This window comes from Emydura macquarii, unplaced genomic scaffold (assembly GCF_026122565.2).
Source record: "Emydura macquarii macquarii isolate MOO-44397 ecotype Brisbane River unplaced genomic scaffold, CSIRO-AGI_Emac_v2 contig_2890, whole genome shotgun sequence".
Lineage (NCBI taxonomy): Eukaryota > Metazoa > Chordata > Testudines > Chelidae > Emydura > Emydura macquarii.
The window spans coordinates 2,524,018-2,551,936 of NW_027133027.1; the positions used below are offsets into that span (position 1 = coordinate 2,524,018).

The 27,919-nt window shown below is 39.5% G+C and overlaps 1 protein-coding gene and 1 long non-coding RNA gene across 4 annotated transcripts in view; one reads left to right on the forward strand and one right to left on the reverse strand.

Moving 5' to 3' along the window:
- Positions 1 to 8,923: 8,923 nt before the first annotated feature.
- Positions 8,924 to 27,919, reverse strand: part of ADTRP (androgen dependent TFPI regulating protein) — a 39,626-nt gene continuing 20,630 nt past the window's right edge. Inside the window, exons 4-6 of the mRNA XM_067568339.1 lie at positions 26,150 to 26,265; positions 20,977 to 21,128; positions 8,924 to 9,696 (exon numbers count right to left, since the gene is read on the reverse strand). Of these exons, the coding sequence (XP_067424440.1) occupies positions 9,653 to 9,696; positions 20,977 to 21,128; positions 26,150 to 26,265 (312 nt within the window). The 3' untranslated portion in view covers positions 8,924 to 9,652. The remainder of the gene's footprint in view (positions 9,697 to 20,976; positions 21,129 to 26,149; positions 26,266 to 27,919) is intronic.
- The window catches only part of LOC137166567 (uncharacterized), a 74,623-nt gene continuing 62,422 nt past the window's right edge, over positions 15,719 to 27,919 (forward strand). For 2 of the 3 annotated variants that reach the window (XR_010923730.1, XR_010923729.1), the window contains exon 1: positions 15,719 to 15,753. This is a non-coding gene — a long non-coding RNA (uncharacterized lncRNA). The remainder of the gene's footprint in view (positions 15,754 to 27,919) is intronic. The other variant, XR_010923731.1, reaches the window with a different exon arrangement.

Below are 27,919 nucleotides of genomic sequence, written 5' to 3' on the forward strand. Positions count from 1 at the left end.
CACATCACTTGTGAGCACTTATAATAAAACAGAAGTATTTATTTATGGTTTTGTAGGAAAGAATAAAGGTTTATGTAAGAAAGAATAAAGATATAACTAGAAGGGAGAGAAAGGGATGCAAACAACTGGTTATGGCACAAAACAAAATGTGAACTACACTTACCAGTATCTTTTCTACATAATAAAGTAGGCTCCATAAAGTTCAGCCCATTGCAGAGCTGTCTCGTTTCACAAGAACCGGGATCCAGACCTTCATGAAAGCCCCTTGTTCTTTAAGTTGTTTCCTCAGGGAATGAGTCCAGAGTGGTTTTCCCTACACTCTGTTATACTGAAACAAACTTTTGTCTTTATTCATAGGCAGGATGACCACCTATCTCCACGTGATTTAAGTCATTCTCCATTGACTGTTCTGGGACATGGTAAGAGTAGACAAATGACTCCCTCTTGCTTGACTGGACCATCACTGAGCCACATTAGCTCCTGGGGACTCATTTCTACTCCAAGTTCATAAAGCATACTTTCAATATAAATACAATATTCCTTAAATATTACCTGTACATATATCTCACATTTCATTAGGAATCTTGAAAAGTTATGAGCCATCTGTAGATATTTTACATATTGCTCTTTATGGATATATATCCTATAAGATGTGTTTGATGTAGTGAGTTTGTCAGGTCTGAGGTGAGAATTGTTTGTAAAGAATGGGGGATCCTTTGCTAAGGAGCTTGAGTCACACTTATCAACATCTGTTCAGTCAATTGTATATATTTTAGATATTAAACCTTTTGTTCTAGCATCTCTCTGAGTGAGCTTCCCAAATGAGGGTAAAGAGCTAGATAGAACCACCTTTTACCCAGATTTCACAATAAAATGTTTGACTTCTAAAAACTGAAAATACAGGCTCTTTGTATTATTTAAATTATTACAGATCTCTTGGTTTGGTTTCAGATCAGGACCTGGGAACAGCTGTCTGAATTGAGTAAGCCCAGCTCTTGTCCCTAATGAATAGGCATGTTGATATCTCCTAGGGATAAATTCCTGATTATTAATGAAAATAGCTAAGGGAGAGGGTCGTAGCAATAGAACTTGTAAAAAAAAAAAATTGTTCAAAGCTACTAAGGTAGATAAATGTGTGTTCTTTTATTTCTGGTGACCTACATTTCTTTTTATGCAACAATTACTATGAATAGCTGCAGTTGGGCTCCAGTCTGGTTTGAGTTTTACTCAGTGGCTGGATGGTCTATTTTTAATGCAGTTGATCACATCTTTTAATTGTGATGCATAATAATAAGAAGAAGAAGAAGCCAGATTATGGAAAGATAGTCCACTCCACTTTGTAGGCTTATATAGAACTTTAGAACTCACTCTGTGTCTTTTATGTTTCCATATGAATTTTAATAGCATGTCCTGCCACGTTTGTAATGTCGTATCAGGATATCTACACAGATATCCTGATCAATACTGAGGTTACCCTACCTAACCAGGAAATTTCATGGTTTTTCCATTACTCCAAGTCTTTTATTATTTTACTCTACATTTGCCTTAATTTTTTTTTCTTCACAATATTTAGTCCTAAATATTTTAAAGATTATTTTACCCATTTACTGACAACAGTTTGCTTTGATCCTTTTGAGATTATTAATTCCTCAAATTTCAGACTGAGCCTTTTTTTGAAGGTTAAAGATGTTTGGTTAGCTTTTGGTGCTGTCTCTGCACTTCCTGATTTTGGTCAGAAGCAGACATGTCAAAAGCCTAATCATCTCATCAGGAAATAGCATGCCAACATGCAACTGACGGGATAATTGTGCCCCAGGAGAAACAATTTTTGGGACAATATTTCTGGCGTAGAGTCCAGTGGAACAGAATTTCTTAAGCCAACTGCCCCTTGTCCCTGCTCCTGCAAGGGAGAAATGTCATCAACAGCTGTGTGGAGGAACAGAGCTACTTTGCTGACTCATCTAGATAATCAGACCAGGTAGGTCTCATTAACTCCCACTCAGAGATAAAGGTGGAAGTGGAAGATAGAATGAGGGAGAGAAAGACTTATCAGGGGAAGGCCTGGAATATCTTGGAGATGGGGTTAAATTTATTTTAAAGTGTTTCCTGCTTCATTCATTTGTTTGAATTTAATCATGGGAAAACTGAATAAAGGCAACCACTAGAAAAACAGTGAGTTGTATAAGAGCCTACATTTTGTTGTGGGATATAAAAATTGCCTGCTTACAGGACCATTCTTGAATTCCCATTTGAATGCTCCCAAGCAATTCTCATGAGAGTTTGGTGCAGCAGGAAGGAATTTTTGCACCACAACTCAAAATGATGGAGGTACTAGAAGATCAGTGAAGACTGACATTGTATGAAAATATCTCAATGAATTTTTGTGTCCTTGAACCTGATTTAGCCTTGCCCCTGAACTCTATCCTCACCTCAAGCTTGAAATAAATCTGAGCATGGCATGGTGCCTTTGGTCCTTCCCTTGACAGTTTAACCCTGACATTTCACGCTCTTTAAAAGGAATTCTACCCATTTTGTTCAGGCAGCAGGAGCAATATTAAAAAATAACCATTCCTGGAATAACTGAACTTGGGTTTCATCTAAACACAACCGTTTCACTCCCCTAACTAAATCACTTTTTAAAGGCATTTAGTTAAACTGGTTCAAACCCTTCCTGTGGATCCATTTAATTCTGGTTTACATCCATTTATCTTAAGCCTGTTCTGATGGGAATTTTTACCTGTAGTCTCTTCAGCGGTTACTAATCCCATCTTTTTTCCTTCAGTAAAGTGATCATATGTCCCTGTATCAGAAGAATTTCAGGGCACCTGAAATGTCCCATTTTTTCATGTCATCAATCAAACCATTTGAAGTTTTAAAAAAATAATTATAAAATGATTGTTCAAAAGGTGTTGCTGTCCTGAGTAGGATTTACTGTGTGTTTACTAAGAATAAACAGTCCAGGGGGAATGATTGTTCAGTGTGACAAGCAACATATGGAGTGGAATGTCAAATGACTGTGGATGCTATCAAAACTGTTCTTTTGCTCAAAATGACTGTTAATATCATATTGTTAATACCATAAATTCTTGTAGAGCACTAAGTCCCTGATTCAGCAAAACACTTAAGCACATGCTTAAATTCCATAGACATCAATGAAACTTAAGTACATGCTTAAAACTAAACACATGCTTAAATGCTTTGCTCAATACGGGCCTAAGTTACTAGGAAAACTCCTCCACTCTGGGAAATATGCATATAATGCTGTTGAGGTAGAAGTAACACCAGCTCATTTTTTAAAAAGTGTATTTTTGTCTTTTGTTAGAAAATTTTTAGGGTGAAAAATAATCTTCATAAAAGTTTGAAGTTTTCATGTGTGTGTGTGTGAGCACGCGCATGGATTGAGATCATGTTGAGACATGTAAACACACTACTACGGGTGACTAGCCCTCATAACTGTAGTATCTGAACAACTCAAAGACATAATGGATTGATCCTCACAATGGGCCTGGTGAGGTGGGGTGCTTCTGGTAGTAGTTTTTTATGACAGCAGAGCAGAAATTATGGGTTCAAAATTTGAGAGTAGGGAGCTGTGGCATTTTGTGGCGTATGAACTGCAAAATCAGTGAAGTGACAGGCATATCACACACCTGCTTTTTGGCTATTTCATATTCTCTGGGTGATGCCAGACCACAAACTGTCATCTAACACTGCTTAACTGAATTAGCATGTCACAGCAAAAAGCAGGTGGCTTACTTCACTAATGTGCAAACAAATTGCCCTCAGAATGCTGTAGTCCCTTTTTCCTTTTGGAACCTAGCCTTTAGTTGACAGTAAAAACAGATTGCCTTATATGTCCAGAGTAGCTAATTCTGTTTGTTTAGGTGCATAAAGGTACATTATTTTTCTTATATGAGAGATTACTTTGCCCTTTAAATGTCAGGGTATGTGGAGCAAAATGTCACTTCCCCAAAAAAGTGAATCTTAATGTTTGTAAAATGCATTGAAATCCTTGGACAGAAGCTGCTATAGAAGCGCCAAGTATTATTTATCATTGTTGTTACTGATTATTATTGGGGTCACATCCTGAAGTTTTTTACTTGCACCAATAGCGTCAAAACTGAGCCCTGGTCTACACTTACCCGGAGATTCGGCAGCAGTCGACGGGAGTTAGGCAAACTATACAGAGTAGTTTGCGTAATTCACGTCGACTGCTGTGCTTCCCTTCTGCGTGGTGTCTACACTGCGCTGCGCCGACGGGAACAGCGTTCCCATCGACGCAGTGCTACGCTACTTGAGGGGGTGGTTTGTCAACTTCCTGATCAATTGAGCGGGTCTAAACTGACCGCTCAATTGATCCAGAAAGATGGATCTGGCGGCGGCGAATTTGCTGCCGTCAGTATAGACATGGCCTGAGTGTCAAGGATTGAGGCACCTAAATGTGTGACAGGATTTTCAGAATTGTTCATTTCATTGGATGGCAAAAGCCTGGTTCTAATGAAGTCAGTGTAGACAGGATTTCGTCCTGGGAGTTTTGACAAAGATTTGAATACAGATTGTTGGATTTGGCCTATTATTATTTTAATTAACTGCTTGAATGCAAGAAACAAACACACAGAAGAGGAATGATTCCTTGCAGAAAGCAGTGGTTTCAGTTCAAGAACTGAACTTATTATGGAGGAAGATTATTAATATGAATGCCAATATGCACAGACAGTAATGTCGTTCTGTGAAGCCACTGTAAGTAGTAGATCTGGATGAATACTAATAAAAAAAGGATATGAATAAATTATTCAATGAATTTTACCATAATTCATTGAATAATTTATCTGACAAATGGTATTTGCTCAGCTCTCATCATTAATTTCAGGCATCCTCCTGAGAATATCTGGCTTCCTTGTGTTTTAAAGTATATACTTCAATACCTGTTGCTGCTTCATGAGAACATGTTAGTGACATCATATTCCACTTCCTGGATGCATGGCCACTTGAGACTGATAGCATGGTAATTAGTAGGCTTGGCAGGATTTGATTTTTTTATATATATATATAATTTTAACAGATATTGATTGATATTTTTAAGGAACTTTAAAAATTTTCTCTATTTAAATTTTCATAGTTGCTGGAAATTATTTGAGAGGTCAGAAAATAGGGAGGGTCAGACAATAATTAATTAATGGCAGTAAATGTTGAGATTCAAAAAAATAAAAGCTTTATTATAACTGTTAACTCAAATAGTCAACATCACGTCAAAATATACAAAGTAAATATTCTTAAATCAAACTCTAATAAATTCTCAAGTTGCATTTTTCCTGTTTTGACTGTATGTAAATGTCAGTTATTGATGGAAATATTTTTTCATTGGTTTGTGTGTACAGTGAAATAGATGTTTACCGACATTTACAGATAAAAATCTAATCTTTCCAAGATTGTTAAGAAATGTTCTTTTTCAAATGTTTCTGTCCTTACTTGTCTTTGTTTGTTTGTTTTTTATTTCCCCTCCTAGTTTCTTCAGTATTTATTCCATCTCAGACTTTACAAAACAGTGGTTATAAAAGATTTGGTGCAAATGAAAATAGGTGGAGAGACACCTGCCCTTGTCGATGATGGATGCTGTAGTCACACTTGTCAAGCCATTTGTGGGCAGACGCCAAGGTAGCAAGATTCAGTGGGACTGGATGCAATCCAGAGAGGAACAGGGTGCAATAGAAGGACAACCTAAAGACTGCAGGGTCCCCTACAGCAGTTTAATTTTTAAAAAATTTTCTTCTGCACGTGCCAGTCCATAATACCCCATGTACCTTATTTTATATATAATGTTACAGTGATCAGATCTGTGCAGAAACAAATAATGCAAACTTTCAAAGCCACCTCTGTTCAGTCTCTGCTTTTTGCATGCAGTTCTGCATGCCCAGTCATTTGCACTGGCTATTATGTATGCACAGTGCTTCTGGATATGCAGATGATAGAGTAAGCATTCACTCGTGGCATTTGTTTTACCTGGGCATGCAAATTTGTACAAATATGATCATTTGTGAATGTGCATTGTGATGAATGAAGAACTTCCCATGCGTAATACAAATCAATGTTTTGAATCACTAGGTCCCCTACTAATTAAGGTCTTATTCTACAAGTTGTTCCACATGATTGGACCCCAGCGCCAACATGGAAATCTATTGACTTCAATCAGGTACTGCACAGGTGCAGGTGTCAACCCACACAGAACAATTTACAGGATCAGCTCCTAAGTATCAGTGTTTCATATTATCCGTGCAACACTCAATGTCCCAACAAATTTAGTCTTGCACAGAGAGTAACAGTCGTCCTTGTCTTCTAATTCAATTAAACTGTGACATTCCAGTCGATGGAAAAAAAGTGTTGAGTGATAATGAAACCCAAAGGGGCAAGCGTTGCAAGCAAGTTCATGATCTCAAATTGAACGTTAGCCTCCAAGGACTATCTTTGTAGAGGCTTTGGTTGGTGGAATTCTTGCTTATACAGTTGCTCTGTGGGCCACATTCTGGTCTCTTATACACCAGTGTAAATCTGGAATAACTTCACAAAAGGCAGTGGAGTTATCCTGGACTTACGTTGGCGTAATTTAGTCCAGTCTCAGAGTCTGTAACTCTGTAGAAGAGCTAACTCTGATGATGCAGCTAAATTAAGAGGTTCACATGGAAAAGCACTTGCTTTCAAGTCCTGGGATTTTTCTGGCTAAACTATTGGAAAGCTGTGAGATAAGACCAACAATTTGCAGGACAGCACCTACCAATTTCTAATACTTGTTTTTAGCTATTTATTCTGGTGTGGTGGTGGCTTTTGTGGGTCTTCTTCCCTTCCTGTTTTACTTTACAAAACACAGCTTAATCTTTGGGAAAAGAATTTTCCCCTTTAATGCACTTATGCCTGTATTATGTCTCTGTACCACACATACTGGCAAAGCGAAACAATATTAGATAATTGTACCTGTCCTACGCTGCACATTGTGCTCTTGGGGGGATAATTAATTGCTGGGGTTTTTTGCCTGCAGGTTAAGCAGCGATCCCATCATTTGACTGGGAGCATGTCATTTTTCCTCCATTGCCGTACTGTGGACAGTCGAGCAGTGTGAAAGGATTCATGTACAGCTGTGCTGTGTGAGTGGGCGGGCTTCTCATTCAGTAATAACTTCTAATGTACACAGCCATGAATATGTACAGCTATAAATAACCAGTTCTGACTGGCTGTGCAAGCCTACTCAAAGTAGAGAGAAAAACATCAGCTTGGCTGTGCTCTTTTAAAATTTTCTGTAAAAGAAATTTAAGGCCAGCGCCTATTCTGGTGTAAATCAGCACAGCTCTACTGAAATCAAGGGAGCAATGTCAGTTGATATCAGTTGAGTCTGAGGCATCATGTAATTTTTCCTCCTCTTACTTGATTAAATTCGTGTTTGCATCAGAGAGAGACCCAAACCCAAGCCTAAGGGCTGAACACCCTGAACTATGGGGACAAACTTTTATTGTCCTGAACTTAACCTTACTGTGCAGGTTCCATATCTCCCTCATATAGAATTGAATAGAGAACTGGAACGTGAACAGAGAATGCTATCCTTTCTATAGGATTTTTAAAGCAACCTACAGAATTCTCCTCCACCTTCTGCAGTTTTGTACCAAGGTCATGGAAATAATAATCTGACGACAAGATGATTGCACAGGTGTAGGTGAGGGTTTGATCTGCCATGAAGAACCTCTGACTGGTGATGATGCATGAAATTGAAAGAACCAGGCTCAAATCTCAGAGCCCAGAGGGAATTTGAAGGACTGGCAGTTTGGAAGATACACCTTCTTGAATAGAGTCCTTGTGACATGGAAATCATTAAGACACAATGAATATACAACCCTATGGTGCCATTTTTACAGAGTCACTTTTCAAGGGAGAATCTCACTTTAAGAAGAGAAAATTTTGAGAGAGAAAAACGATTTAGTATTAACCGTAATGGGTCCTAATAAACATCAACAAGTGTGCACCGAAATCAGCAAAACCAGTGGGCCTCACCATATGAAACCAGATAATGTTATCTTTTCTTTAAGGATACTTTGTAGAACCAAGCCCCTGACATTTCTATCACACATTACTATAGAGTTCATTGCACTGGACTTTCAATACATTTTTTTTTTTTTTACTTTCTCCAGTAAGTCTCCTCAATTTTCTCCTCTTCTTTCTCCCTCAATTCACTGCATTTTTTTCTATCAGCCTGCCTCTCCCTTCAGGTTGTCCAATGATCATCTTTTACCCTTCTATCTAAATCTCCCTCTTGTTCTCCTCCATTCTCTCCCTCTAATTCAAGCAGAGAAGGAGGAACTACAGTCCCCTCACTAGACTTTGAAGTGAATTGTGCAGGTAACCTGATAATAGCTATGGATGCATGGATCTCCTTTCGGCTTATAGAGATAATATAAATAGAATTTAGTACTGATATGTTAAATTCCCAATCCAAAGTTTTAGCAGGTGCTTAACACGTGAGAAGAATAAAGCTTGTATGTACACTTTGTTTTTATTACTCCCAGACATCTTATCCATATATGTTTCTCTTTTATGCTTTGGTAAGCTGTAGCAGCGCTAAAATGATGCAAACAACACACTAGTGGATTGAAGGTGCTACAATGCTGAGCTATTGGCATGGCAATGAAGTAGGAGTTACTCCCTGAAGTACTGCCAACTAATTTAAAATTGTCATCTAAGTGCATCACTAACAATACAGAGATATTCTTTTATGCTGACCATTGAAGTACACTTTCACTCCAGGACATGTTTATGTTTGTTTATTTGGATTTGCAAAACACCTCTCCGGTGCTCTAGGTATTAACAACATGTTGAGGTTAATAATAGAAATCAAATACATCAAGCAAGGTTAGTAAACGTGAATGTAATATAATTTTATGGCAGGCAGTTTTATGTTAAACAGTGCTTTCAATTAATATACTGTCTGTAAAAGCAATCATGCAGTCAGTATAATTACTTAGGTTCCTTTTGCTTCAAAATTATCTGAAACCAAAAAAGAAAAAGTGCTGAGTTCTTGTTAAAAATGAAGAAGAAAAAGTTATGCATATTAATATTTCAGAATGTTTCCCATTGCAGAACTGTTGGCTTCATGGTGAACTTTCTGAGCAGACATTCCTGATAAGTCTTCAGTAGCCCAATTTATTATCTTTCTAGTTTTGGAAGTCGTGGCAGTGTTAAAAATATTACTCTCTTATTTTTCCATCTGGACTTTTAGAAAAACATTGGGCGATCCAAACAAGTACTGAGGAAAGAGTGCTTGCTTTCACAGTGCATTTAAAGATGTGAAGTGAGTCCCATTGCAAGATCATGAGGTAATTTATTTGCCAGTTACAAGTTTACCCCAGACATATACTCATGTATATTGTGCAACGGATGAGAAATCTTGTGCACAGATGCATGCATGTCCTTATTTGTAGCAGTTACTGTTATTCATAGCCATCCCGTAAAATACTGTCATTTAATATTTTCCACCAGTTTCCATGGTTGTGATGACCGAATGAACTCACCAGAAGACACAGTATATTGGAGAAGGAGTTTATCACAGTGGCATTTCTTTTCCTCTACTTCATGGCTTCAGAATTCATGAAGGGAGCACTCCGTTGAAAAGAAAGATTCATTTGCCCTTCCTCTTGTATTCCAGTATTACTATTGTATCTCCTGTTCAGAGACAGAGGAGAACAAATTGCTAATCAAAGGCACAAATGGAAAAGTTCATTCATACGTGAAGCATGTTAGGATAGTGATAGACCTGAGCCAACCTCTGGGGTCTCCACACCCCTGACGTTGAGTGGGGTTGGAATAGGGGTGACATCTGAACTGTGCAGTTTGGACCAATCTTTATTCTCAAGTTAGGAGGGAAGACAAATTTGCCTGGCTTGTGCCTGGCTCATGTTAGATTATTAGACACTGGAAGAGGAATTTGAAATGCATCATGGGCCAAGTCCTAGTGCCATTGAAAATAATGAGTGTTATAAAAACAACAAAAAGAAAGTAAAAAAAAAGAAAAGAAAAGAAAAGAATGAGTGTTTTACCATGGACTCCAATGAGGAAAGGATCTGTCTCTGTATTAACTTGATAAAAAAGAATATTTAAAATTATTTAAAATAAAATACAGCTGCGAGGACATGGAGTCCAGACATTATCTCCTGTCCCCTCCATTCTCTATGTCCCAGCCTGACATTTGCTGTTAGCCAGTTGGCAAATCACTTCTGTTTGCCTTCTAGTTGCACTGTACGTCCAGTACCCGGTAATGATTAATGTTGGTCTTGGCAAGCTTTTTCAGCCTACTTATAGTATGGCAAAAGGCCCTGAAACTTTGCAGATGGAGAAGAAGTGAATGCATCACATTATGGTGAGAAAGGAAGAGAAACTGTATACACCTCATTCTGGCTATTTCACCCGGCATGTCATTAAATCAAACTATCTGATGCCATGTAGAAAATTAATGACCGATTTATACTTATTTATCGCTGAAAAAATTAGCTTTGTTCCACTAAACATGTTCTGCCAAATGGACAGAAACAAAGAACAATACAATATAACTCTCATGGTAAAACAGTGACTGTGGAAGAGGTTTTTTTCCTTTAGTGAAGTGAGAGACATGAGAATGATGGGTAAACCACGAAAGGCATTTGACACTTAAGCTGGTTGTCTGAACTGACCAAATCTTTAGAGACCTCACCCATCTTCCCACTGTCCCTGCCTCCTACCTTTTGCTGTTAGCAATCTTCCTCCTGCTTACTGAGACCATCTTTTAGAGGAGACTTAGTGGCCCACTGTCTTCACCTCCCAGAGTTTGCTTTGGGAGAGGTTCTGAAGCTCTTCCTCCAGCAATAGAACTGGGTTTCACTGCTGCCCTTTTTGAGTTTCCCTGGTAGAATTATTCCGGATTGTACAGCGTGCAGGAATCAGCCTGATATGCAGCAAAATTTCTTGCACAAATATTAAATCGCTTACCAGAAGAACCATTTTATACTGCCCAGTGCAAATGGGTATCTCATGCATAGGAAAATACAGGAGATACTTTTACTACAGTGGTAATGTACACTTCCCATGGGCAGTCACTTGTCAGGGATGGTATGGGTTTATTTGGACCTGCCACAGTACAGAGTGCTGGAGTTGATGATTTCTTGAAGTCTGTTCTACCTCTACATTGCTATGATTCTACTTGCTGGCTGGTATGTATTTATATGATTGGCCTTTGGTAATGGAATCATGCTTGTTTGCTCAACTGTTTGTGATCATATCTCTCTCTAGTGGATGGCAGATAATAAGGTGATTAGCCCGCTTAGGACTGACAGGTGATGAAAATTCTCATTAGCTCTAGAGATACAGGTTTGTCTTTTGAGAACAGAACATCCAGAATCCTGAATCCCATTGGTCATTTGTGGATTGACTGACAAACATGAAGCATTAGAGCCACAGACTAGTTATACAACTATGGCTGATAGAGGAGACAAAGACATACTAGGATGAGTGCCATGACATTAATAAACCCTTTTAATTTATGAAACTGGAGTCCCTTCCCCTACCGCAGATGTATAGAACTTGTGGAAATAAACAAAGTTATTATTTTACTAAAGTACTGTGGATACCTTTCTCATTTACTCTTCAAATGTAAAGGGAGCAGCAGTGAAGGTATTTTCTAGAAAAAAGGATCTGTTTTTTTTTTAAAGAAATCTCTGAACTATAAAAGCAGACACATGGAGGAAATCTGGACTCTTATAAAAAAGAGTGGAACTTGGATCTAGAGTGTTAGTTTCTCAGAGAATACATCCATATTATAGTTTACGTAAAATTTGACTTTCTGCGTGAAGTCCACAGCAATATAATGCTAGAATTTGTTACCAATCTACCTCCAGGGAAGTTCACATTCTTATAGCTTATAATTATAGATATTGCATTCACAATTCAGCAGCAGTTCAAGGGAAAAAGCAGCCACTAGAAAGCTTCAAGCTTGCACCTGTAGGTTACAATACCAGTTTTTAATTGCACTGAGGTATGCTTTGCCACAGTGACTGGGCTTCCTAATAGCTCACCACATTGTACTAAGGCAGTCTGGGTTTACAAGCTGAGGAGTACAAAAAGAGCACCCATAAAATGTTCAGTCCCTAAACATTTTATAAATTTATGTAAAATAGCATGCGTACCATACAAAAACTACTACACCAAAAGAACAGTTAGATTACGTCAAGGACTCCAAAGGCACGAAATGCCAAAGTGAAGGTTGCCTGTGCAACCATGACTCTGCCCCTGTGTGTGAATGCATTACAATACTGTCTTTAATTATATGAGCACATACTATTCCCCTCCACCCCCACAGGTCTTGTGTCATTTAGTGCATAAACATCAAGGAGGCAGAGTTAAAAATGGTGATGATGACCTTAATTTTCTCTGTTCCTAACTTTTGAGTGTTTACTCTGCAACCATCATTATTTTAATATAACTTTTTGTATTATTTTTTCTAGGTTTTTTTTTTTTTTTTTTAAGAAAAATGAACAGAGCAATTCCATCTGTCCAACTACTTGTTATAAAGAAGTAGAAAACTCTATACTCCATAACATACAATCAGTGAGGCAGGAGCCCTTGCTTTATTCAACATTTGCCTTCTTCCATATAATGCAGAAAAGTATGACTTCTTCAGAGCTCTATTCCTCTCCAAACATACCCTGACTTATCATTCCCATTCTCTGTCATGGATCATATTCCATAAGCCCTTGCCTCTTAAAATTTATTGGTAACTTTCTTTTTTCATGTACTAATCATATTTCAGTTAAAAATTCCACTCAGTTTCTAAAGGCATGAATGTGTGCTGCCAATGGAATGCTGGGAGGCCTTTGGTTCTGTAGCTTAACAAAAACTCCTGGATGTGCAGAAAGAAGGAATTTTTAAGCACTTATAATTTCTCCAAATCAAATCCGATTTTCACTTGACCAATGGAAGACAGATCTGCAGCCAAGGGCCTATGACCCTGCTAAGTTTCAAACACTAATCACTGCTCCAGAGCTCTTCAAAACAAAAGAGTTGCAAAAATCGTTTTCTACCAACATGAAGGTGTTATTATACTCCAAAAATATTGCTCAAAAACGCCCCCCCTCTTTCTGTAAAGATTTTTTTGTCCAACTGACAATAACCATGCCACAGATCAGCCAAAATAGTAACATTTGAAAAAATTATAAGCATCTGAAAGTGATGGTTTAGAATAAAAAATCATTAGCATGTTTAACTATAGGAATCACGTTGTGCCCTGCCTGTAATAAAAACTGTGTGAAGATTTGGCATAATATAATTGGCCTACAGATGGGATCACACAAACAATGTGTATGCAGTAGCCCTGAACCTGCAAATTGCTTTGTGTGGGTAGATGCTTGCCCCCCATGGACATTAGTGGGGCTCTGTACAGCACAGGGGTCCTCACATGCTACAGCTTGCAGGACTGGGATCAGTATTTGCTCTATCAGCTTGGACTGTTGGTCCTTTAACTCAATATTCTGCCTTTGGCACTGAATAATACCAGCAATTGCAGAGGAAATTTTTAAAAATTGCTTAATGCACCTGAGCCAGTTTTTCTGTGTTGTACGTTATGGGGAAGCGATGCCCTTCCTGAAATTTGGTCGCTGGCCTCCATCTCAAAGTTTGACATCTGACTACTGGAGACATGAAAAACTCCTGAATCTGATTCACAGTGATCAATGTTTGACAGACTTTCTTGAGAGTTCCAGAGCTTTCACAATCGCAGACCATACGTTGTGTATGTTTCATTGTGACCTGGGAGTGTGTGGGAACTTCCTCAAACCATCCGTAAGTCTTACAAGAGTGTTCTTCATCTGTACTTATGTCAATAGTCAGTTAATAGATAAAGTGCCAGTAGATGGCATGCAAGTTTATGTAGCCTGGGTTTTGATGGATCAATGCAGGCCCACCAATTGGAGAGGGACGGATGACAAGGGGAGCAATTGCCCAGGGGCCCAGCGATTTAAAAGGACCCTGTCGGTTGGGAGGATAGATACGTATCCTCCTAGCCTCCACATCCCCTTTCCCCCAAGGTCCCCACTGCTTGTGCTCCCGCCCCTCCTTTGAGCCAAGCTTAAATTTATTATGCACCATGCAGGTTCTCGGGTGGCTGAGGAAGTGGTATCTGCTACTCAGCTTCCCAGGTTCAACAGTAATCTCCCAGGGGAGTCTAGACACCACCTCCTCAGCCACCCAGGAAGCTGCATGGCACATAATAAATAAGTATAAACTTCTGGTGGAAGCACACTTGGACCTCAGCCATCCCTTTTAAGGGGGGCCATTGACTGTTCTGCCCTGGGGCCTGGAATTGCTGTTGGTGGGCCCGGACCAATGAAATTACTGGTTGTTCTGCATTGCAATTGGTTTCCGTGATGCAAAGAGTTTCACAAGTTTGTAACATGGTGTGAGAGTGGGATCTGAACCCATGCCTCCATGCAGAGGCCAGAAAATGTCTTTCTTTGTGCAGCTCTTTGCATCAGTTCTTACCAGTGGGGAAATCTTGTGAAGAGAATAGCCAAGTTGTTAGGAAACACAGGCTGGAGGTTTGGTTATAGAAAGAAAACAATACATTTATACTGTGACACACACATCATGGTGTGTGCGTGGTGGGATTCTTTGAGTTGCTTTATACGGTATGATTACTTCTAGAGTGGATCTCCTATATGTTTAACTATGGTATTTCTGTGCTGTACTATAGTCTCAGTTTAGAAGAGATGGTGGATGTGGCTGAGGAGGGAAACTGAGGACTGAGGGGTAGACGCAATAAACCAAAGAAAGGTGTGGAGTGGACCAGGAGGAGGAAGAAGAATGGGACAGCAGTGTCACCAAGGAGATCTATCTGCCAACTCTAGGACCATCTGGGAGTACTAGCTGGTTTGTCAGCTACCTGTGCAAACTGTGATGTAGGAAAGAATAAAATGGGTACCACAGTCTGGAAGACAACTTAATACCCACTACATGAAGAGTCTGAAGAGACTAGTGGGTAGCAGGAACTTGCTCGGCACTGAACACACCCTCTGAATAAAAATGCATTGACCACTAACAATCAAATATATATCCTATGTATGTTAGAGAGACAATTTTTTTTGTCCAATCCACGCCCCAGGTACTTTATTCCAGGTCCTCAACCCTCATGTAGTTAGCAGTTCAGTCCCTTGCCTCAGGGTAAACCACAGCTGTGAGCTTGCATGTTGGGTGATCACAGCTAACTCTCTTAGTCCTTGTCTACATGGGGAGGTTGCACCAATATAACTTTCCTTTTTCTAGAGACAAAGTGCGTGAGGTAATATCTTTTATTGGACCGACTTCTGTTGGTGAGAGAGACAGGCTTACAAGTTACACAGAGCTTTTCTTCAGCTCTGGAAAGCTACTCAGAGTGTCACAGCTAAATACACAGGTGGAACTGATTGTTAAAAAGAAGGAGCTGACATATATTCCTTTTTTCTGGCAGAAATGGCCGTGTCCACATACAAATTAGCTTATATCATTTTAGTCTCATGCCCTAAACCAAGAAAATTAAGCCACTTTGGAAACAATTTTAGTTCTCGCTTTACTTCTTTGGTTATATGGCTACTTTCCCAGCAAGTTCCCCATCTAGCAGCTGGGCCCTTTAAATTCTAGAGAAACAGTTAGCTACAGCCCTAAGGAGGCCATTTTACATGCAACTACTGCTACAGGCTCCAGCTTTTTCTTCTGAAACCAGTGAGTGTTTGATTCTTCTTGCCTTACTGTTTGTTTGCTAAGTTAATTTTGTCTCATTTCTTTCAGGGTAGCCGTAAGTCACTTGTCTGTTTTCTATGAACTTACCAGACACTTTGTGGATTTAAAACCCCAATCTTTTTGCATGGGTTCTCCCTAATACATACATTTAAATCTCTTGCAAAGTAGCTATCTGGTGATAGCCAGTAAGGCAACAGGTATCCCAGGTAGGTCCTACTCATATCCAGCTCAAAGTAATGAAGTAAAGATGTTAGAAAAGGGTTTGCAGGTCTGCTAGAGGAAAAAGAAAAGAATCAGCTGTATTTTCAAATGTTCACATTTACACTAGAGCAGGGACCACACCAGAACCTCAAATCATAGCCCCTTCCTCACTACATTTTTGGGAGGTTTGGATTCAAGGACTTTGATCTGAACCGCTCCTCGTGGTCTTGTGTTCTGGGGAGAACCATTTTGCCTTTTTGGGGGTTCCTCTTTCAGTTTGACTGGTGGAAATGTTGCAAAACCTGTTGTTCTTGTGACATTTTCTACCCATCAGAAATGTCTCATGCTTCACTTTTGGACGCACAGACTCGGTGGCCAAGTTCTCAGCTGGTGTAAATGGTTACCCCATTTGGGATGTCCATGTTACCCAACAATATTAGAAACTTTTAGCATTTTTAAAAAAAATTATTAGTACTATTTTCTATATCTCTCCGCCTGTACATTTGGATTGTCTTGGCTACCTTGAGTCCAATGGTGTAAGTGGAGGAAAAGCAAAAATGGAAAATAATGTATTTTTTTTATCCTCATATGCTACATAAGAGTTGATTTAAAAAAAAAATTAAGATCTGCTATCTCCTGGCTGTCCAGATGTAGAAAAACGTATTATATTATTAGAAAGAGTTGGGAATGCAGGTTCAGAAACTCTATAGTGCCGCTTTCTCTGCTGTAACACAGAAGGAATTGAACCTTAAAAATATTACTTGTTCAGGGCTGAACAGTCCTGAACTTTGGAATTATTTGGGGGAGGAAACATGCATGCTGTATGAGGAAAGAGGAAATATTTTGTGGCCAGTGCTTTTTATTTTAAGAAAAGTTGTGGTTGGTTAAAGCTGCTCAGATGTTAGAACTGTAAGTAGTTCTGGGGTAGATGGATGAGTGTGTACAGTACAGGTCACATTATAAAAGGTCCATAATAGATGCAGTTCATCACATGCTGTGGGCATCATGAGTAGGAACGATCAAAATTTTACATTGCAACATTTTTTGACAGAAAATTGGGTTGTTCACAAAATGAAATTTCTTATGGAGAATGTTTCTTTCTTTTTTTTTTTTTTTTAAATCCATCATAAAATGAAATGTTTTCGGTTTGTTGACAAAAAGTCAAAATTTTCACAAAGAAAATGCCATTTTATGGCCAGGTGTAATCATGGCCACATATATGGTGAATGCATATACTTAATTTCAATGGATTAATTAAGTGTCCAAGATAAACCATATTTGACAGAGAAATTGATAAGCAATTTCAGGAAGTATTATAACTATATATTTTATGTTTATATTGGCTAGTCAAACAGCTTAACTCAGTCTCTGCACAGGTGAGAGTTATTACTGACATACTAATCTACTGTTTTGAACAAAAGATCAGCCCAGCGCAACCAGTAGTTGTTAAGATAATGGCTGAGAAGGTCTGTTTAAAAGAAAAGAGAGAAAATGGACTGTGATGGGACGTTTGATAGGATGGGTTCTGAATTACTACAGAGAATTCTTTCTGGGTGTCTGGCTTGTAAGTCTTGCCCACCAGCTCAGTGTTTTGCTGATCGTCATATTTGGGGTCAGGAAGGAATTTTTCCCCCAGGGTAGATTGGCAGAGGCCCTTGGGGTTTTTCCTCTGCAGCATGGGGCATGGGTCACTTGCTGGTGGAGTCTCTGTACCTCGAAGTCTTTAAACCATGATTTGAGGACTTCAATAACTCAGTCATAGGTTGGGGTCTATTACAGGAGTGGGTGGGTGAGGTTCTGTGGCCTGTGTTGTGCAGGAGTTCAGACTAGATGATCATAATGGTCCCTTCTGACCTTAAAGCCTATAAAATAAAGAGTTGAGGTTTAATGGCCAATGCTGGAGGGGGTTGGTAAGGAGACTGCAAACCAAGATGGACCAGGGTAACTTGATTGGGAAGGGACAGAAACCTATTGTCACTGGCACGAAGGTTGGATATGATTGTTAAAGAAGGAGCGGGAGAGGGAGAGAGAGCGATTGTACTCTGGGAAGTAGACATGCTAACTAAGAGACCAGAGACACTGGCAGCCTGCAGGACAAACACGTCTAAGGACACAAGCATACATAGTATTCTGTTTTCACTCAGTAGCACTCACCAGGCTTAAAGGGTGGGTGCAGTCTTGGACCTAACAATTTTATTCTGTTTATCTTTGAATTACTTTGGTTTTCTTGATCTTCTAATCAGCTTTGCCGTAGTTCAATTACAATGGTCTGAAGGAAACCATTTCTAATCACTGATGAGAAGCAAGAGGGAGAAAAAGGTACCTCGCCTGGAGCCCTCGGTCCAGTCCTATAGAGTGCCCTCTAGTAAGGACCATGGGAGAAGCTTGGTGAATTTCAGTGTGACAGGAATAAGCAATTAAAGGATACAATCATTATAAATAGTTAATAGTAATTAATAATAATGATTCATTATAATTAAAATTATTTCTATATCTGTCAATAGGAGTCTAGACATACCATTATATTTTTCTATAACATTATGAAGGCTCAGCAAACTGATTTAGGGCCAAATCCAGCAGTCTTTTTACATTAGCAAAATTCCCTCAGAATTTAGTAGGATTTTTGTTCCAGAAAAAAGTGAGCAAGGATGGAGGAAGACATGACTCTTGAATATTATATTCTGCCACAGAAATAGCTTCCCTCAGCCACTATAATGTAACCCAGCAACCATTTAACAATGCATGGCAAGACTAGACAATATTGTAGGCTTTGGATGCAAAGAACTGAACATGCATTTAAAATTACAAGAGGTGGGAAGAATGTAATTACATAAACACAAGGAATATTAACCCAGGACTAACAGCCTGTACTTGCGTGAAAAATGCCATAGGATCAGTAATTATCACAAGAGGCCATGATTTTATGTCTGCTTTGGAGAATATAAACTATACAGTGTGGGTCAGATCCTCAGCGGGTGTAATTCAGTGTAGTTCTGGTCCTTTCAATAGTGCTGCATCAGTTGACATCAGCTGAGGATCTGGCTGTGCATGTAAAGTACATTTATATGTGTCCTCTGAAACACCTACCAGCACCTTTAAAATATGCATATACTGAATTTGCCCATAGATCAGGCTATAGTAAGGGGTTGGACCTGGTGTTCTGGACTGGGTTTATCTCTGACAGACAGATCTTTGGGAAATTGATTTCTCCTTTTAGCTGATTGTATTCAACCATCAATTCCAAACACAGTGACTTGCATTTAATTTGATCACTGGTTGGCATGTTCCTTTTCTTCGGTTAGTTATCATCTTGGGCATCAAATCATTTACATTCCACTTGTGTTGCTTATTCTGATAATCTCCAGTTGTTGTAACTGGCTGTGAGGGTTAGAAAATGATGGAGAAACATCCATGAATTACTGAAGCTTATTCATATGATATGAAAAATAAATCTGTCTTGCATTTGCTTCTCTGAACAGCAAACGATCACAATAGACAAATGAAGCAAAAGACTGTATTAGAGCGAGAGCAAGTGAGTGCGAGAGCAGGGGCAATTGTTCTGCATGCTACTTCAGAAGAGATTCCCTGGGGAGACCTTGTAACTTGTAGTACAGGGCAGGGCACAGTTCACTGTTTGTATACCTTTCTGAGGAACAGAGGCATGCTTGTTTACAAACATATATCTAGCTACTGTGTTTGCTATGCTATACAGAACAATCTATAGTCCTGATAGCAGAGATATTGTGACCTTTGATCAGAGATTTGGGACCAAATTCTTTCCTCAGTTACAACTATGCAGTCCCTCTTAAATCAATGGAAATTCACAGGTGTGTTTGAATGCAGGATCTGGCCCCTCATCTTTTTTGTGTCTAGACCTCTCTATGGCTACCAGCACCAGTCTTCATCTGGTGAGTTTAAGCAAGAAAAGGCTATAGCCAAATTTTCAAACCTGGGAGCCTATGGCAGTCATCCTATTTGCAAAGGTATGGAGCACCTGCAGCTCTTCAATGGGATCTGGAGTTACTCAGCACCTGTGAAATTCAGTCCATGTCTATTTTGGTGGCTAAATATGGATATTGAGAGCCTAATTTTAGGCACTCTGGTTTAAAACTTTTGGCCTGAGATTTTCATGAGTCTTCACAAATTTGGTCAAGGATAAAATACTTCCAGTGAACAGATTCCCCCCACACCCCTACCCCAAACTTGCAAAATTCCATCCTGGAAGAAATCACAAATTTTCACACATTTGTCGTGAGTAAAACGTATACATTTTCCCTCAACAGAAACATTTTCACCTCAGAAGATATTTTTGGGGAGTTAGGGGAAGGAGATGCAAAACCAAAAGACAAAAAATTACCCTGCTTTTTTTCTCACTGTGTAACATAACTACATAAATTAATATTTTTTTTCAGTTAGCTGGTTTTCTAAATGGAGTGATTTTTTTCTTTTTTTCTTTTTTCTTCTTTTTTTAATTAAGAAATATCTTTATTCATGCCACCAACTCATGGCTGCAGAAGCAGAAAAGAGACATTGTGAATGGTTGGTTAAAGCCCATCAACACGCCATTTATCATATTTCCTTGACAGAAGCTCTAATGCTTGCACTTGGGTCCATCAATGTCAGTTTTTTCATCTGTAAACCCTTCATAAACAGCAGCAGTCCATAGTTCAATAAATTCTACAGATAGGTACAAAAAGCTGAGGCAAGGGAGAATCCTGTTTCTGTGCATCACGGTGTGAGAAGGAATCAAATTCCAATTATTGTGCTGGCAACAGACCCTCCTCCAGCTACATTAGGGAAAATGATGTATTCTCTCATTTTTGTGAGGGGTTTATTACTAAAAAAACTGGGGAGCTTTACTGGAGACCAAACACCTAATTTGTGCATGGACCCCCCGTTAGGCAGGCACACAAAGCACCACTCCATTATTTGATCAGCTTCCATTCTCAAAGCACATTTCAATTTTTCATTTGATTACATGTGAAAAACAAAAAGTGAACTGACCCCAAATCATACGGTTGAGAAACTCTCCAATGTTGTAGATCCAGGCAATCAGGATAAGACTACTGCAGAAAAAGGCCGCTAGACCCACTGGGCTGAAAAAAGTGAAGAGCGGATATACCCACTCTCCAGTTACAGAGTAAATCCACAGGACCCTAGACAAGGAGAGAAATTATTTTTGGTTAGGACCATTTAGTTAGAAAAAGAATTTAAAGATTGCCCATCTGGGAAGGATTATGTTATCAAAACTATCATGGTAAAGAGAAAAACGGATCAGCTAACATTTAGCTACTGGTGCAACATGTCCACTGGGCAATTAGAAACTCTTTTCTGTGAAGTACACATGCCATATGAAATGTTCTACCATGACCAGTTTGGTTCTACTGTGACCCAACTTCAGTGAGCATAAGAGCATTTAAGTAGCATAAGTAACTCTCCACAGCTGAGAAATATGGATATTTAACTATATTGTATAACCGCAAATAAGCTTTTCGACAGATCTTTTTTCGACTGGTTGCCTTGGCTTTTCAGCACCCACCTAGACAACAGACACTGGGAAGAGGGAAATGCTGTTGCTCACCTATCTGTCCCTTCAGTAATGACTAGGCCATAAGGGAGTGGCTGATGACCTTGGTTCCACCTGAGGGGGGCAAAGATTCCCCAGCACCTCTTCCCTTTGCCTGATAGAGAAGGGGAAGGAGGAACAGCTGTAGGTAGGTAGCGGGGGATGTTGTGGTGTTGTCCATCCCTTCCCCTTCCTGGGCTGTTTGTGGGGCTTTATATCTTTCATTCTGTCCTGCTTCCACTCCCCTCTTTCTTCCCTCAAACCCAAACTATATCTTGCTGTGGCTACCAGTTAACTTCAGCTATTTGCATACGGTGACCCTATTGATCAAAAGAACCTTAAAAGTTAATTTTTTTGATTGATGAATCTTTGTTCTGAACTTTGTAGATAAGTGTAATTCGAATGGGACCTCACTCATCCGAATTGGATTAGAACTGCAAACTAGTTCACCAAAAAGGCCGGTAACTTAAAATGAGGATATTTGCATTATATGAGGCCAAGAGGCTGGGCTGAGGCCACATTTAGCTGCTTTGCAATAGTGGGAGGAACTCCTCCTTCTAATACATTCTGACAATGGAATTCTGTGCATTTGGATCACAAACTCCTGAGTTCTGTTCCTCAAAGGCTTGTCTATGTGGTAGAGCAACGTCCCCTATAGGGATGTGGTTTTTAAAGCAGACTAATGTGTTGCACATGAATTGGTCTGTATACACCCTGCTGGTGGGCACAAAAGGTTCTCAGGTGCACTTTAAGTTAGTGCAGTTTCAAACAGTTAAACAAGCCCCAGGCCCAGTATGATTTAACTGGCAAGCATGATATTCATTTTTTGTGGCCATAATTATAATTCTGTTGGGAAGCTGAGCCATGTCTGTTGTCTCCCTAAAGCTGTTCCTTAGACTTTTCCCAGCACTGCGAATAGGGAGAAATCCTGATGATTTTTCCCCACTGCCAGTGTTTTCATGGAAGAATGCGTCACCCTATGAGAAAACATTACCCTGCCATTTGGCTGCGTGAGTTATGCCTCAAGATATGTGTGTCACATAGACACGCCACCAAAATTAAGATATGTCACAAAACTGAGAAACAGGTAAGTGCTAGAGAAAACAGCAGAAATGTCCTTACTGATCTTAAAGCGGGAAAACAGATCAATAGTAGTTAGAGAAGGTCCCAGAAGGGCATAAAAGGAGAGGCATGTGAAAAAAGATTTGTTAGCCCTCAAATAAAAGAGTTGAAGGGAGAAACTGGAATTGCTGGTAATGGAATTTTATTAGGCTGAGCTTTGAAACATTAAGAGTAGAAACTAGTTTTATAGATACATCATAGGTCTGCTTATCAAAAGAAACAACTGGGGTGTGAAATGACTGAGGAAATAAAAAAGCATATAAAATGGGCTCAATAATGATAATAGGAAATATTAGCTACCAGCCTTTAATTGGAGCCACAGTAGGGAAAATGATGGAGTGGGCTTGCTTATTTTATTTATTTATATATATATATTTATTTATTTATTATGTAGGGCCTATATGTATTTTTTTCAATATGATACATATGTCTCAGCCAATAAAAAAGACAGTGATCCTAGTCTTCAGTAGTAGGAGACTAGATTGTGTGCATCTGATTTTTCAAACTTGAGTATCTTAGGTCAGGCACCTAAATCAATTTTTTATGAACTTAAATAAGAGGCCTGATTTTTCAGAGACACCAAGCCCCATTAGTTCTAACTTGAGTTGATGGAATTTATGAGTAATCTGGCCGGCTGCTTACGTGCATAAATATATATTTAAGTGCCTGTCTTTAGGTACCAAAGTCTGAAACTTTTGGGGACAGTGAACAGAAACAATGGATAGAGAGGACCAAATTTTTAGCAGACATCTAAAAATGCACTATCAAAATTTCCATCCATTGTACAATTGCACATTTTGCGTATGTGATTATCAGTTCAACTTGCATACAATATTCAGGTGCCTATTATTTTGAACATTTAGGTATCAACTTAGAAATGGAATAAAAATAGTTTTGTGATAAGAACTACAATGCAGCATCAAGTGACAACGAATAGTTCAGCGTAATCTTGAAGTATTGTGTGCACTTCTGAGCAGTTATAGGAAGGGTACAACTTAGATGATGGCACAGGGGTAGCAAAGATACCAAATGCAATAGAATTTGGGGACAGCATGTATAAATCAGTAAGACCTGATGTACCACAATAATCTAAAAGGAAAAAGACTTAGGGTTTCATCTGTCCTCTCATTCCATGCGTGTCATTGCCACTAATGATAATGGGAGCCACACTCTCATTGAAGGAAGAAAAGTAGTCTCCGAGGAGGCATTCAATGAGATATGTCAGATCTGGAAAGGCAAAGGAAGGTATTGGTGCAAATGAGGTATTTGAGATAGTGTTGTTTCAAAATGAAAAGGTCATGAACTGAAGCTGAGCCCAGGTATATAGCACATACTAGAACTGAAATGTTTTAATTCATCATCAAGCTGAAGTGGGCACCTTACTAGAAAGTGATGGAGCAGAGACACTAAATTTACTTACTTGTATTTATTTATGCTTAAGATGAAGTACACGGTATATGATTATTTTTGTTTCCAGAGCTTAGAAAGGTGGCATGATCTCTTCTTCTTTATAGCCTAAGATACATTTCTGATGATCAGTGCCTATATTGCTGTGCTCTTTGCTGTCATATTGATTTTACAATTGAAATGGAAAAGGGCAGGCTGTTTTAAGGTCTAAAATTTGATAACACAAGAGTTCAGAGATACAGCTTTGGTATTCTAAGACAGGGAAGAAGATTACAAACCAGGTTTTTGATATTTTTAAATTGATTTCAAGAGGACTTCTTGTAGAGTAACGTATTACTAAGCGTGAGAATGAGTATCAAAATCCATCACTGCAGGAATTCACTAACATGTCTGCCAGGTTTCTTACCACAAATGGTGGTCTCCGGTGGTTTAAAACCACCTCCCACTTTTGAGTACAGCAAAAATCAATTTCCACAATTAATCCTCCATTTGGAAGCCAGACCTTGAAGGAAGGCACATGAAGTGGGAGGTCATTCTGGCTGCCCTGCTTGACTTGTCACTTGCTTTCCTGGCTAATCCACTACCTTACGTGGCAAATGGACCAAATGAATTCATAGATATGGAGGCAAGGGGAGTGTTAAAGATGCTGCTTATGATGCGTAAGGGCCACATGATTGGACTATTGACAGTTCTGCAGCATCAGTGAAAGCAACAACAACAAATTGTGAGCGCATATGGGGACTGGATGCAGAAATTTAAACTTTGGGGCTGAATGCTCAAAAAGGGATTAGGCTCCTAACTTCTGTTTAGACTCCTAACTTCCATTGATTTCAAAGGAAATTAGGAGCCTAAATAGCAGTTTGGAGCCTAACTCCAGTTGATCATTCAGTTCATTATGTTGCTGGAAACCAAAGTGAAGAGAGTAAAATGAAAGGTTCTGTGCTGCCTCCAGAAGGCAGAAAGTACCCACAGGGAGATTGGCAAGAATGCACATGCAACAGCAGGGAACTGGAGTACCAGGGACAGGACCCTAGGAAGATGACACGAGGGATGGCTAACAGATATCCTGGCTGTTGGGCCCCCACGCAAATGGCTACGGAGCACTATGATGTACTAGAAACTGAAGACAACAGCAGCTCAAAGGAGACTTTGGGAGAGACCGCTAGTGTATGATGTGACTAGAACTAGGTCTGGCCATAGTTGGCCTGGTTGTGACTGCATTTTATCTGTTCAGTTTATACTATATTCTGGGTTTTATTTTAGTGGGATTGAGGCAAATAATTTAACGACGAAAGCAAGTTCATTCAAACTAATGTGTTCACTGCCATAGATAAGAACTACTAGAAACAAAGAATTTCTTAGTGTTTCCTCCTTTTCAGAAAGATGCCACATCTGCATGAGAAACAAGCTTATTCTCCACTTTATCCTCATCTTTTCTTCTCTTCTGAATCTTCTACTCCAGAGGCCGGACACTTGAATCAGGCCCTTCTGCATTCAGCAGCTCAGGAAGGTATTTTTATCACCCCACCACCAGTAAATCCTGAAGTCATCAGATGCCAGTCCAGGGCTGAGATTCAAGTTAGAGCACCTTCAAAGCTGTTCTAAATTTTGACAGCTGCCCATAGTCCTAAGGAGCTGTTCCAGCAGCCAGAGTTCTCTCTGACCGGGCCCCCTTTCCCATGGGCACACCCCCTATACTGGAAGAGAGAGGCCAGGGACATCCCAAGCCACCTTATGGTTTGTTACAATTCAATACAGCTTGTCTTTCAAGAGAGACTCTGGCATAGCAGGTGATATGGTGGATGGGTTCAGGTGCATTGTTTGTTTTTGAAAAGATGTGCTGAACTCATAGCTGGAAACAGTCCTCTTGGCCTCTCGTTTTCAGGGGAAATCATGGGATTCTTTTTATTTATTTATTTTTTAAAAAAGGTTCCCCTATGGCTTTTCCATACAGGTCATAATATGATTATTCCACTTACTTTCTTCTAGGGGAAAAGAATCCTCTAAATACAGAATTTTGCCTCCTTTTCCAGAGTAGGCCACTAAGAGAAAATCCAAGGGGTTATAATACATAATTCTTACCAACTGAGATAGGCAACAGAAACAAATCCTAGTACGACCAGTCCTCTCTTCTTCGATGGATAACGGTGAGGGGTAGCAAAGATCTCCAGCAGAGCAAGTGGCAATACAATAGTATGCTGGGAAGAAAACAGAATATGTCACAGAGTGGCAATAGTGTATTGTGTTAACCAAATTAACCAAAACACTTAGGGAAATATGTGCATACTTGCAAACAAATTATTGATTAACACTATACAATGCCACAGAGATGCACGCCATTTTGCCAGTGAGTAAATTCCCATGATCGAGCAAGCACTGAAAGTTTTTTTTTATGCAGTAAAAAGTATGGTAATGAGGTGCTACTATAGAACTCTGTACTGCTATGGATACAGTAGGGATTTACTGCATTATCAGATGTACGGGGACAGTTGTAGTGATCCCTATGTACACAGTAGTACAAAGATTTTGTGACCTCTATCATTGTTTACTTTGAGATGGGAAGGAAAGTCTCGTTGGCATTTTCAGAAAGACTCTCCATGTTTTATTTAAGCCCAGAGAGGATTTTTTTTTTCTTTTGGTAAATTGAGTGTAAATATCTTTAGTCATTTCTGAGTCATTGGAGAGTGCAGGAAAATACTTTAAACTCATTATTAAATAAAAACCAATTTGGGGGAAAATGTTATGGGATGGAATGTAAAGCACTGTTGTGAGTTCAAAAGCTACAAAGAGACACACATGCAGGAAGAGAAGTAAAGAATCTGTTTCCAACACTGCACATGGTATCCCAAAGTTCCATTTCCAGACAGGTGATGGTTAAATATATTTATCAATGATCTGGAACATGGTGTGGATGTTGAGGTGACAACACTTGCAGAGTACACAAAATGTATTTAGGTTAATAATGATTAGAGAAGACGGAGCATCTTCAGAGAGATGTAACAAAGCTAGGTGAATGGGCAGCATGAGGGAAGGTGACATTCAATGCTGACTAATGCAAATTGGAAGAGATCTTTGAACTGGTTGCACCTTGCTGTGTTGTAAGGGCCTTTCAGATCATAAATACATCCTCGTATCTACCCATGGATCTCCACTTGTCTGTACAGAAAGGGACTTTGAGCACCCGAATGGCTGTGTTCCCACAACCAGGCCCTGTGTATAGTGTAGAGTTGAGGCAGACTGGGGAAGGAGTGGGTAGGCTGAGGGCAGAGCTTTGCGGGAGATGTATCTTACTACATCCAGAGCCACAGAAATTAACCAAAAAAGCTGATGCAACCTCATATCATATGAATAGTTTTGTGAGTTGCCATAGGGAGCTGCCACAAGTAGATCGCAAATCCTTCGTGGCACGCTCTAGGGAGTTGGGGATGCAGTGGGCTGCTGGAGTACAGGGTCTCCACTTGGGTGATACTGGCCTCTCACAGAGGGTCCTGAGGTCCTCCCGGTTTCAAGGCATTTTCTTCCCCTCCCCTCATACAGGCCAGCTTTGGGTCAGTCTCAGAGAGGAATTTCCTGTGGGGATTTCCATGTTCTGGCTCTAAGTTAAGTGTAACTACTCAGGAAAAAGCTCTGCGTGTTACTGTCAACAGCTCAGTGAAAACAGTTGTTCAATGCACAGCAGCAGGCAACCACAGCAAGGCCTGCTCAGTTGGGCTCCTAGTAACTAAAACAATTGGTTTTATGGATAGAATATGTGGAAAAACCGCAGCAGCAAACACGGTGCGTTAATCTTTTTTTTTTTTGTGTTCTATAGTATATGGCATTTAAGGCCTGACCAAAGTCCATTGAAATCAA